Source organism: Protopterus annectens, chromosome 4.part0 (assembly GCF_019279795.1).
Source record: "Protopterus annectens isolate FY-2018-M chromosome 4.part0, PAN1.0, whole genome shotgun sequence".
In the NCBI taxonomy this organism is placed as follows: domain Eukaryota; kingdom Metazoa; phylum Chordata; order Ceratodontiformes; family Protopteridae; genus Protopterus; species Protopterus annectens.
In genome coordinates, this window is record NC_056733.1 from 843,002,592 (window position 1) to 843,016,855 (window position 14,264).

General features: G+C 41.6%; 1 protein-coding gene across 1 annotated transcript in view; it reads left to right on the forward strand.

The window, feature by feature from the left end:
- CFAP52 (cilia and flagella associated protein 52) overlaps nt 1–14,264 on the forward strand; it is a 788,965-nt gene that overhangs the window by 234,371 nt on the left and 540,330 nt on the right. The window contains exon 5 of the mRNA XM_044068790.1: nt 11,913–12,012. Within this exon, the coding sequence (XP_043924725.1) occupies nt 11,913–12,012 (100 nt within the window). The remainder of the gene's footprint in view (nt 1–11,912; nt 12,013–14,264) is intronic.

Below are 14,264 nucleotides of genomic sequence, written 5' to 3' on the forward strand. Positions count from 1 at the left end.
AGTTAAATACCGTCAAAATGTTAGCCAGGCTAACAGATCAAAGGATTCTGGACATCCAAAAATTTGTTCAGCTTCTGTTACTAAGCAACAAGACCAAAGCCAAGTTTGTCTTGAAAGTTCTAGGCCTAATGGCTGCGGCCATTGTTCTTCTTCCACTGGCTCGCTTCCACATGCGTCTCCTGCAGTGGATGTTATTCACGCAGTGGTCGTACCACAATCTTCCTATGAGACACGAAATCTTGGTAACACAGTCGCAGGGCTCATCTACGATGGTGGATATCTTCCCCTCTTCTTCATCAGGGCCGACCCTTTATTCCCCCTCCTCCAGTTGCCACCGTCACCACGGATGCCTGTGTGATCGGGGGGGGGGGGCATTACCAGGGCAGGATGGTCCACGGACGTGGCAACCCATAGAATACCATCTGCACATAAATGTCCTGGAGATGAGAGCAGTGCTTTTAACGCTGCAAGCCCTCGACGACTTTCTTCCCACGGGACTATTGCAGTACAAACGGACAACATGTCCGTGGTCTGGTACATCAACAAACAGGGCGGAACCAGGTCCTATCCGTTATGTCGAGAAGCTCTCAGACTTTGGCAATGGGCGATCTCTTCTCAGCAGTTTCTGATAGCAACGCACATCCCCGGCAGGTCCAACCTATTGGCGGACAGGCTAAGCAGATCTATTCTGATGCCTCACGAATGGTCTCTCAATCAATCTGTAGTGGATCAGATTTTTCTGAAGTGGGCACTCCTTGTTGCGATCTTTTCGCTACCCCTCAAAACAGCAAGTGCCCAGATTACTTCACACTTTTTCCCCTTCCAGGCCATCCCTTGAGAGACTCTCTAACCCAGGATTGGCCTCGGGGACTTCTTTATGCTTTTCCTCCCTTTCCATTGATTCCACAAGTCATTCAGAAAGCCACCGTTTTGAGAGCCAAATTGATCCTCATTGCTCCATATTGGCCTCGACAAATTTAGTTTCCATCTCTACATCATCATCTTCTGGTGCAGCCCTGGCATCTGGACCCAGTTCCGGATCTTTTGATCCACCAGTCGGGTCAGCAGCACCAGGCCATTCATTCTCTCAACCTCACTGCTTGGTTGCTCCACTTCCTTCCCTAGCCAGGCTACCAATGATTTCTGACTCAGTCAGAGACATTCTAGTGTCTTCTTTGAAGTCGTCTACTAGAACTATTTATGCTAGCAAGTGGCGACGTTTTTCAATTTGGGCAAACGCCAGAAAGATTGATCCTTTTACTGCTCCTGTACATTCTGTTTTGGATTTCCTGGCGGAGGTTTTTCATTCAGGATCCTTGTCATCTACAGTCAAAGTACAACTGGCTGCTATTTCCAAGTATCATGTTGGCTTGCATGACAATAACATCATGTCTCATAGGTTATGCAAGGCCTTTTTGAGAGGAGTTTTTCTCCTAAAACCGCCTGTGAAACATCCTCCTCCGCAATGGGATCTAAACTTAATGTTGGCATCCCTAATTCTACCTCCTTTCGAACCGTCTGCTTCATGTTCTTTGAAGTTATTGACGTGGAAAACTATATTTTTACTGGCTGTTACTTCTGCAAGAAGAGTTTCTGAGATTCAGGCCCTCTGTATTCGTTCACCTTATTTGGTTTTTCATAAGGATAGGGTTTCGTTAAGGACTAACCCTTCCTTTCTTCCCAAGGTTGTATCTCAAACCAATATTAACCAATCTATAGATCTACCAGTTTTCTTTCCTAACTATTCTGACAGAGCTGAACAAAAGCTGCACTTTTTGGATGTCCATCGTCAGCTCAGGTACTACTTGCATAGGACTAAACAAATTAGAAAATCAGACCAATTGTTTGTTTCCTATGCAGAAAACAGGTTAGGTCTTCCAGTTTCTAAAGTGACCTTATCTAGGTGGTTGACTTCCACCATTTCCTATGTGTACTCTCTCAAAGGCAAACAACTATCTTCTAAGCCAAAAGCACATTCGACCAGGAGTCTATCCACTTCTGTAGCCTTTCAGGATAGACTTCCCTTTGACACTATTTGTGCAGCAGCTACTTGGGCCACGCCTCATACCTTTGTTTCTCATTACAAGTTGGATTTGGCCTCCAGAGATAGGGCCAGTTTTGGTTCCACAGTTCTCAAGAGTCTGTTCCATTGAGCCACCCGGGATACAGGTGCTAGGGACGCGGTCCCATCCAGCAAGAATGAAGGCGAGATTGACAACTTAACATTTAGAAGTTATGTACCTACCATAATGTTCCATGTTAGTTGTCTTCTCGCCTTCTTTCTTAAGCCCTCCCTCCTTCACGCTGGCCTGGACAGATCTTGGAGAGTTCCTATTAGATTGCTTCCTCTGGAGCATTGTTATGAGGACTTCTTTTAGGAACCATGGTTCCTAATTATGTTAGGATAGTCTTTAGCAGGGTCAGTTAGCTGCCAAACGAGATCTGAGGTAGTTCCGCCTTGCATCATGGGATATAGGGTTGCCTCGAGCTGGTAAAAGGAGTTCTCGAGCTAAAGCAAGTGCCGAGTCGGAGCCGAGGATCGGCTCCGAACCCATCCAGCAAGAAAGAAGGCGAGAGAAGACAACTAACATGGAACGTTATGGTAGGTACATAACTTCTAATTTACTTTAATCCAAACCATCCATCTCCCTGTTTTCTTTCCTGAACCCAAAAATGAAGAAGAAAGGATACTCCATAGACAGCTCAGGTACTATTTTGACAGAACAAAATCTTTCAGATCTTCAGATCAGTTCTGCATTTCTTGTAAAGGTAAGAAGTTGGGGCAACCTGTCACGAAATACACTATTTCCAAATGGTTGTCTTAGACTATTACCTTTTGCTATTGTCACCACAACAAATCTATTCCAGGTAGGTCCAAGGCTAACTCTATCAGGGCACTGACTTCATCTATAGCTTTTTGTAAAGGGTTCTATTCTAAAAGTATTCTAGAAGCAGCAACTTGTTCTTTAAACATACTTTTACAAAGCACTACAAGCTTTATTCCGCCTATAAATCTAGATTAGGTTTGGTCAGGACCATTCTTCAGTGGTTCCTGGACCCTTCCCATTCCCCACACAAATGTTATAAGCTAAGGTAATCTACCCATGTAGCTAAGGCTACTGCAGCAGTGATCAGTGTGATGAACATAGTATAGTAGTGTAAGTAAACGTCCCATAACTGTAGATGTCTGAATAATCACTGCTGCAGTAGCCACTACCTCCCTTACTCCACCCACCTTAGTTTTTTTGAGTATGCTGTTTTACCGGGGTGTATATATATATATATATATATATATATATATATATATGTATATATGTATATAAATATAAATATATGTGTCAACAGTTGGATGGCTTCCATGTTGCCGACCTACTTGCATTCAAGTTCCTGGTTCGCTCTTAGGACTAGAGATCACTATACAGTGCGGATCAGGAAATTTACCCTTTTTCCCCACTGTAGTGTGTTCTTGGAGTTGGAATATATAATTTGCAGGGGGTGAAGGGGGTGCAGGGGGGATTGCCTCCCTGCAAAAACAGGCATTTCTGTGTTGTGCAGTACGTGTGTACTGCTGAGAAGTTTAACTTCCATTGCTATGTTGAAAGGTGCAGGGGAAGGCATATGTCAAATAATGCCGATTCTTCGAATTTGTCATTAATTTCAACATAGTGACTGTCTTCCTCTGCAGTACTTTGGAGTTGTGATTTGTGCGAATGACTGGATTTTGTTTTGGCTTTTGGGATTTTGATAGTAAACTATATATACCATATTTCTTAGTAAATAAGACCTAACCAGAGAATAAGGTCTAACATGCTTTTCCAGGGTGGTCATGATATAAGCCGTACCCCAAAAATAAACCCCAGTTAAGATCATCAACAACACATAATGGACATGTTGAATTATAAAATAATATTATTGACACCCGTTGACTGAGGTTATCGTACTCTGCTCACCATTTTCAGACCATTCGGACACCCAACTTCTTTTCTTTGTAGAAAGTCATAAGATTCTTTCCCTGGGAGTCCTCCACGATTCTTACTGTAACCCTAATCATCACTCACACTTGACATTTGAGATCCTTGGCCCATAAACACTGGCAGGTGTACTTTGATCAATCAAAGTACAGACAACGTGTGTGCGTAAAGCGCTTCTCAGCGCTTCTGTGGATCACTAGTGATATCTGCATTGCTTACTGTACTAGTTCCTTGTTTCACTTGAAAGTTACTGTTTGTCGTTTTTGCATTTAGTTACTTGTAACACATTGCACTCAAGTTACCTGGCACTTGCTCACTAAAGCAATTATATAAGTCAGCACTAAAAATTAAAAGCACTACACCCTCACTCCCCACTGGCCCTTGTTTTCAATTATTAAGGAATTCCCAATATTATTCTAGCATGTCCAAAGGTCAGTTGTCAATCTCCTCTCCGGTCCAGCTGGTGAATCTGGGAATCTTGAGGCAATGTTATAACTGCCTCATGTACACAGACAACCCTCTCCTCCTCCCACATAACACAAATACTTGCGAGAGATGCAGCTATTTAGCCAAACTGGAGGCTGAGCTCTCTCAACTCAGGACTGGCAAGACCAGACAGGATGAGAAGGCAACTACACACACCACAAAACCAGCCTCACATTATGCTACCACACCACTGAATCAAACACATAAACACACAAAAACATACTCGGAGGCTCTGAGTAAAAATTTACCTAAACAGCAGAGGCCTCCAAAGCAGACACCCAAACAACTGCTACCTCAAGACACCCCACAAGCAACACATAAACTTCAAAAGCAGTGTGCAAAGCAGTCACAGCCCTTAAGGCCAAATACAACACCAAACATACTTGTCATAGGTGACTCCATAGTCATACACACTGACGTCCCACTCACCAGGCTGAACAAGGAGAGGGTCACAGTAAGCTGCCTATCGGGCGCTAGAATCCGCCACATAACACAAGCACTGGGGTCACTCCACGGCAAGTACAAATATGACACAGTCATTGTCCATGCTGGTGTGAACAACCTGAGATGTACCTCCCTGGACTACATGAAAAGAGACATAGAGGAGCTCTCTGATTATGTAGCCCAGGCAGGTATGACCCTGACCCTGAGCAGTATCCTTCCTTCACCAAGAATGATGCCACAATATAGAGACAAGATGATCAGCTTTAACAATTGGCTTAATGTCTGGTGTCATTCAAAGGGGATCCAGTGTCTGTCTGCCTGGGATGACATGCTTGACAAGCCACGCTGCTTCAAGGGATGGCTTGCACCTGTCACCCTGGGATTCCGGATATTGGCTAAGGCTCTTGCCACTCCCATAGTGCCTTTTTTAGGCAAGGCTCAAATTCTAAACCTACCACCCTAGAAAACAAAAATGGGAAGAAACTGAGAGTAATGCTGCTCAATGCCAGAAGTCTAAATCTCAAAATGCATGCACTCGAGGCCCTTCTCAGTATGGAGAACATCGATGTCTGTGCTGTAACTGAAACCTGGTTCAAGGCTCCTGAGAGCACTGCGGCACTATTAGGTTTTACCTCATATCATGCGTTCCGGCCCCAAAACCCGGACTACACCACAAAAGGAGGGGGTGTATCCATATTCATAAAGGATACCCACACCTCCAGGTTGGTGGCAACGCACAAAGCTTCGGAAACCATCCAGGTGCAACTAACCATAGGCAAAACTGCTCTACATATTGTAGCATGCTACAGGCCACCCTCTCAAACTCAGGAACCCCACACAGCCTTCCTGAAGACACTGGAGGGTATAAATGTATCTCCAAACACCATCATATTGGGTGACTTCAACTACCCGAATATAGACTGGGAACATTACTCAAGCCCTAACTTTCTAGCCCAACGGTTCCTGGAGTTCATAAATTCAAATGCCATGGAACAGCTAGTCACTGTTCCCAAGAGAGGAGAAAATATACTAGATCTCATTATCACAAACATGGGGACAAAATGCTCCACACCGAAGTATAGCCCCCATTGGTGAGATCTGATCGTAAGCTAATCTCACTGGAAATCCACATCCCGCCCCACCCCAAACAAAAAGACCACAGTGAAGAACTTCTCTAAAGCAAACTTCACACTACTCAAGACTGGTGTGGTATCCTTCAAGGCCCCTGAGCCAGTGGAAACCACAACCCAAGCTACGGAAGCCCTTACAAATGCCTTCTATGAACACCTCCAGGACTGCATGGATCAGGCAATCCCAAATAAAACCAAGACTCTTTCCACAAAGGGCAAACGTCCAGTCTGGTGGACCCCAGCCATTAACAAACTTTACAATAAGAGGAGAAAGCTATTACATGATAGAACAAAATCCATAAAAGGAAGTCACCCCTGATCATTATTAGTAAAAAAATACGAGCACTCATAAAATCAATTAAGGCCAATTTTGAGAGAAAAATTGCCATGGATTCAAAGGACAATCATAAGGCCTTTTTCAGCTATGTTAGGAACCTGGGTGGAAACTCCCAGATATGCTCAGAATTAGTCCAAAATGATACAAAAATCACTGAACCCACAGACATTGCCAACATACTGGCAGACAGGTTCAGTGCAAACTTGATCCCTCTCCCCTAAAGGAGAGATAACTATCCCAGCGGAGTGTAGCCTCCCAGACATCTCAAATGCGCAGGTGAAAGCTGCTCTCTCTAAAGCTAAAAACACAGCATCAATGGGACCGGATGGTGTCCCCGGCTGTGTGCTACACGAGCTAAATGAGGAATTAAACCCACACATAAGGCAGCTGTTTAATCTCAGCCTTACCACAGGATACGTGCCCAAGGAGTGGCGTACGGCAACTGTGGTCCCACTCCACAAAGGCGGTGCCTCTACGGACCCTGGTAATTACTGCCCCATAAGCTTAGCAAGTCTAGTTTGCAAAGCTATGGAGAGGATCATAATGGAGCTCATAAACAAAGATATAGGGGACTTGCAGACATTGGACCCGACCCAGTTTGGCTTCGTCAAGGGCAGATCATGCCTTTTGAACTTGGTCGACTTCTTCGAAACAGTCACCAAGGCCATTGATGAGGGAAAGGCAGTCCATACAGCCTACCTTGACCTTGCAAAGGCTTTCGACACAATACCCCACTCGGGTATTGTAGAAAACTTACCAGCTTAAATGTAAACCCATATGTCACAAGATGGGTTGCAAACTGGCTTAAGGACAGAACCCACAGGGTTAGAGTTGCTGGCGCTATGTCAGACTCCAAGCCGGTCACAAGTGGTGTCCCACAGGGCTCGGTCCTTGGCCCCCTATTGTTCGGCATCTACTTCTCAGAAGTACAGGCCAACATGGGAGGACTTTGGCTGACAAAGTTTGCTGACGACTGCAAACTGGGCGCCATAGTGGAAAGTGCATCGGACACGGATATCCTTCAGAAGGGACTCACGGAAACAGATAGCTGGTGCCAGAGCCATGGCCTGAAGTTAAACGCCAAAAAATGTATAGTCATACCCTTTGGGGAAAACAAGGTAACCCCAAGCTACCATATAGATGGCAATCCACTAAGCACAGAAGAGGTTATCAGGGACCTGGGGACCCATGTTGACAGTGGCCTTTCTTTTGACACTCACGTTGCTAAAGTGGTTAGAAAGACCTTCTACATTGCCCACCTTATCATGAAGGGATTCACATCCAGATCTAGTGAGGTCATTGTTCCCCTGTACTCTTCACTTATCAGACCAATGATCGAGTACAATGCCCCATTCGGGATGTATCTCACCCGACATCTGCAGCAATTGGAGAGACCCCAAAAGTTCCTCACCAAAAGGATAAAGGGACTCCAAAATCTGTCATATGCTGCCAGATTGAAGAAACACCAGCTCTATTCAGTTGCATACCATCTGCTCAGAGGTGACATGTGCCTGACATACAAGGCCATGTCCAACCCGGAATTAATGGACATGCTCCACCTCAAAAAATCCAAATCCACCAAAACCACTAGAGCAAGCAACTTAAACCTTAGCACGGATATAAATGGGATGTGCTGGAGGGATAGATTTATCACTCAGAGACTCCCTATGCTGTGGAATAAAATCCCGGTCGATGTGAGGCAGAGCACCTTGCTGGCTCTGTTCAAGAGAAATCTTGACCTGTGGATGGGAGATAGTAGGTTTATCCCGGGAATCATCTCTGTGTCACTGCTGGACAGAGGCACAACAAACTAATGGGCACAGTATTTTTTCATATAAGGGGTGGCATAAGCCACAAAAATTTCTGCTAGGCTTACAAATGCCTTAGGGCAGATAGCCTAGTATAAACCTATGAACCTATAAAGAGCACGCACTTGATAATGAACGGCTGTGGTTGTGTCTTCTCATCTTAACCAGTGCCATTTTCTGTTGCCATTCCAGTCTCATAAACCTTCAATTAACCCCCCCCCCCCAGACAAGATGAGTGCAAAAATAAAGAGCTATTCCATCGAGTACAAGAAAGGAATAGTGGAGGACTCCTGGGACAAGAATCTGACGGCTTTCTGCAAAGAGAAGAAGTTAGATCTCTGAATGGTCCAGAAATGGCATGCAGCGTACAATAACCTCAGTCAACAGGCTGACAAGGGAAATGCTAAGAAGTGCAAATGTGGATCAGGTTGGCAACCATTATTTCCTGAGTTGGAAGACATCATCTGTGAATGGATTGCTAACAGGAGAGCAAAGGCTTTGCTTGTATGCAGGGCTGATATTCAAGCATTTGCCTTGCAATGGCACCAAAGTTAGAAATATCCCCAGAAGAATTCAAAGCATCACCACATTGGCTGGATGGCCTCCTTCAGTGATATGAACTGTCTCTAAGAAGATCAACAACACTGTTCAAGCTGGAAGATACTTAAGTTATTAAACATGCACTTGGATTCAAGTCCTTTGTTGATAGTGGCAACTTTTCTAAATACCAACTCTCCAACATGATTGCTACGGATGACACTGCATTGTTTATGGGCCAAGGAGCTCAAGCAACAATTGATCAGAGGGATGCCTCGTCAATCTACACTCCCTCCACTGTTTATGAGAGTGCACTTGTTACCTGTATTTTGGCAATTTGTCTAGACGGAAAGAAAACCCCACCTCTAATCTTTAGTAAGGGCAAGAAAGATAAGACTGAACGTGTTTCAGGCATTTACATTCTTGAAACTGAAAAAGCCTGGTTCACACAAGCAGTTATAAGGAAGTGGGTTGATGTGATGCTGCCACTTGTTTTGCAAGGTGGTAAAAGAAGTCTGCTAGTCTGGGATTCAGCCAGCACTCACCGTGCAAAAGAAATGAAAAAAATTCCTTGCACAGAGAAGAATAGATCAAATAATGATTCCCACAGGAATGAATGCCTATCTACAGACTCTTGACATTGCAATAAGTAAGCCATGCAAGGATATTTGCGCATGCAACTCAATGACTACATTGAAAATAGAATGGAGAGAAATCAGCATGGAAATTTTGTAAAGCCTAGCCTGCAAGAGGTCGTGACTTGGGTGAAAAATTAATGGGATAAAATCACTGACAGCTGTGTTGCCAATGCACTATGAGCAGGCTACTTGGACAAGCAGTACTCAATTAAGGAGAGCTCTATTGCTAGGCATGACAGATTGGGGCCAATGGTTCTACAGGAAATGGAGCCGCAAGAAATTCAGGCCAAAATTCGGGGGTTGGAGACTTATAACAATGTTCCAGAAGAAGATGACATGACTGTATTTGAATAACTGTGAAAGCCAAGGTGTAGATATTCTGAAGTTGAAATGTTTGTTGCATTGTTTATGTAGAATTCTCACACAACTGTTAATGCGTTACCTAGAACTGTTGTCCAATAACAGAAAAGTACCAAATAAATGTCAATTTGTGTACATGAATAAATGTCGCTTTTTGTACATGAATAAATGTCGATTTTTGTTCATGAATAAATGTCGATTTTTGCACAAGAATAAATGAATAAATGTAGATTGCTGTATGGTGGGGGTAAATAAGGCATCCCCTGATAATAATCTCTAATGCGTATTTTGGCGGGGGAAAGAGTATAAGACCTGGTTTTATTTTTGGGGAAATACGGTATACATATATATATATATATATATATATATATATATATATATATATATATATATATATATATATATATATATATATAGGGTCTATGTCAAATATTCGAACATCCAAAATGTCGAATACCATATAGTCGACATTTGTATGTTTAAATATAAAATTAAAAAAAAAAAAAGAAAAACACACCTTAACAGTGCGAACAGGGGGGCAAGCCCCCCTGCACCCCGCACACCCCACTACTTAAATATACCACCTCCAAGACCGCAGTTCAGTGCAGAAAAGGGAAATTCTCCCACTCTGCACTGTACAGCCATTAAAAGTCAATCTTTGAACACTTGAAATGTCGATCATATGGTCTCGACCATATGATGTTCAACATTTCCAGCATTCAAAGATTTAACATAGACCCTATATATATATATATATATATATATATATATATATATATATATATATATTCACTTCATAATCTCAAAATATTGAAATATCGAATTTCAGTATTTTGTGACCATGAAGTCGAAAATCCAAATAACCGAAACCACAAAACCATGAAACCCAAACTCCCAAAACCGCGAAACATAAACTCCTGAAACCACAAAACCACGAAACCCAAACTCTTGAAACCACAAAAATGTGAAAAGACACAGCACACACTACACAACACATACAAACACAAACACCTCCCGACTCTGTACAAAAAGCAATACAACACAGATGCACACAACTAAAGAAACACACACACCTACCTTTACTATATGTAGGGGCCAAGCCCCCCTGCACCCCCCACACCCCCTACTAATATATACTAACTCTGAGGTCGCACTACACTCCATAACATAGACAACCCAGCACCATACATTCCACACATTCCACACCCCGCACAAACATACATCACAGACATACCACCACTCCCAACACTAACACACTCACACTCTGACCTACCTACCTTAACCTATACATATAATGTCCCAACACACTCACAAACACATAATCCCTCCCAAAACCATAAAATAAACAACACTCACCTAACACGCTATCCGTACCACGGGTTCGACATTGTCAGATTCCACATTTCTGGGTTCGCGATTTCCGTCCATTCGACTTTATAGGCTTGAGATTCTGAAATTCAATATTTCAAGATTTCAAGCTTATAAAGTGTTTCTATATATATATATATATATATATATATATATATATATATATATATATATATATATATATATATATATATATATATATATATATATACACACACACACACACACACACACACACACACACATATATATATATATATATATATATATACACACACACACACACACACACGCACACACACACACACACACACACACACACACACACACACACACACACATGTACACATGCACACATATATATATATATATATATATATATATATATATATACATATACATATTTACATAAATACATGTTTATATTTTTACTCCTAGCTATGTCTTCTTAGTTGGCATGAAACCTTTAATGGGCTTGGCATTCAGACTTGTACTTTTAGGCAGTTCAGCTCAGGCTGCCTAATGATTTGAGTGTGTGGAAGATATCATGAAGCTTTGGAAGGTGGCTGGCTGTTATATCTTTGGTAGTACATAACCCATATAGCTAAGGCTACTGCAGCAGTGATCATTCAAATATCTGCTGTTATGGTAAGTTTACACAACTGTACTTTTTAGCTGAGGAGTTCCTTATTTTATGCAGAAACCAACCAGTATATTTTAAGGAACTGTATTCTATTTGACTAAGCATAAATTTCATAAAGGTTGCACTACAGAAATGGCATTTTACAATTTATTTTCTAATCACATTCATACTGTGCATTATTTTTTTGCAGTGGCACACTTCGAGTCTGGGAGCTTGACATACCAAACCGGAAAATTCGTCCGACTGATTGTCAGTTGGGGCAGGTGAAACGAATAGTGAAATGTATCGCTGTAAGTATATGTTATATAGTCTTGTGACTAACACTTTCCATTTGACAAAATCTGGGGGTTCAAAACCTGTAAGTGCTGTCCTTGATACAGTGAAAATTTAAGTGCAGTTAAGGAAAATATACAGTAACTCTGAAAGCACAGTATCTCAGAGTATCCCTTCTTGTCTGAGATACAACAATTTTATAGTTGGTATAAGTAGTTGGGATGGGAGTGAGAAGTAGACTCCATCCCCCACTGAGGTTCAGAAGAAAACTCTTTACGCAAAAGTAATTTAAAGTTATAATAGTGAGTTTCAGAACTGACTTTTGCTAACAAATTCTCAGTGTTATTTTCAAAGTGTCAATACTCAGAGCATCAGGTCTCACTTTTCTAGTAGAGATTCCAGAAAGAGAGATTTATTAACTAAGAATTCCTATAACACATTAGAAGAAGTAGCATGGAATGCCACGGTGGTACAGCGGTAGCATTGTTACCTCACAGAAAGAGGTTCTCCCGTTCAATTCTCGGCTTGGCTTGGGAGTGCCTTCTGTGTGGAGTCTGCATGTCCTCCCTATAGTTGGGTAGCGTTTGAAAGACATGCGTGCGTAAATGGGCGTGCCTTCATTAAAGGTTGGGTGTTGAGCTGGCACCTCAGCATTTCGTAAAAATCTACTGCCAATCATTAGAGGACCAGAGTTCCGCTGTGGCAACCCCTTACCGGGAAAAAGCCAAAAGACAAACAACAACATTGGAAGAAGTAGCATGGAATGCCATCTTGAGTCTCCCCTGAAAATCAGCCATGACAGCTTGTCAAATCGGGCCAACACAACCAAATAAAAAACAAACAATAAACAAACCTATAAAATAAAAATAAAAATAGCATTCACAACTCCTGAATTGTACAGACTCAAAATTAAATAAAAGCAAAGCAGTGAATATTTATTGTAGACATCAATATTATGCACTTTTATCTCACTCTTAGAGATCTCGTCAGACTAGATTGCAAGTAACATTCAACATTCTAAATAATAAGCAAATCATGAATTAAAATAATGTGATGAAGTAGTGATAACATCAGGTAACATCATGTAATAAACAAAGGCAACTGAAATTCACATTTAAGAACTTGAATAATAAAAATGCATATTTGAGTGAAAGTATATATGTAAAAATATGTATAAAAATGTGATGCCATTTTAACTGTGCTTTAATAGACTTCTTTTTAAGACTAATTTGAACTTAGTGTGATAATTAAGGTCTGGGAAAACATGAAGTATTCTGCAAAACTTTTATTTGTTAACATTTTGTTTACTGAGAAAGTCTGACTGGGACAGAACCCATATTCAGTGGAGGCCTGGGGAGAAATGCTCCAGCTGAATGTCTTTGGAACGTGAGAGGAAACTGGAGTACTAGGAGGAAACCCATGTGAATACTAGGAGGACATGCAGACTCCACACAGAAGGCACCCCAGCCAAGAATTGAACTGGAGAACCTCTTGCTGTGAGGTAACAATGCTTACTGCTGCACCACTATGCCACACTCTGTCATTTATATTCTCTGCAATCTAATTAATTGATTAAGTTCCTTTTTACTTTGTCTAAAACACAGAATAAAAACATTTTAAAATATACACAGTTCAAGGAGTATTTAACAAGATGATTTCTTTTTCTTATCCTTTGCTGCAGTGGATGTGTTTGTAAAGCCTTTACTTTAACCTTTGTGTACTTCTTCCATCATAAAAGGATCAGAATTTATGCACCCTGCTGCATTAATGATGCAACATAAGCTATAATGAAATGCCTAGGGTTTCATAGAGTTTGCTAGTATTAGCACAATAAAAATAGGGAGCATAAATCCCAAATTTAAATTGCCAGCAGGAATTACAAGTAAAGATACCCCTAAAATTAGTGCAAACAGTACCAATGTATATGGTCGTATTAGCTTCCAAAATGCCTATGATACTGAAATTTTACATTTTCTTATTAACAAATAATGGGCTGCCACTAACTGTCCTCTTGACAGCAACATTAATTGTTAGTATTCCCCGTGTGTAAAATGACATCCCTAATTGCTGCACTGTCTAAACTATAAGTTAAAACAAAGCTTGCATTAAAATTTTCTTTCTGTGTTTGTCCCTAAGCTACCTATCCAACTGCCACTTGATTGGGTGGTAATCTGCATTTCTAGCCTCTGGGACTTCTCTTTCACTTACTAACATCAACTGCTCAGGTTAGATTCTATTGAGCAACTTTTGTTTGAGTAATCCCATCTTT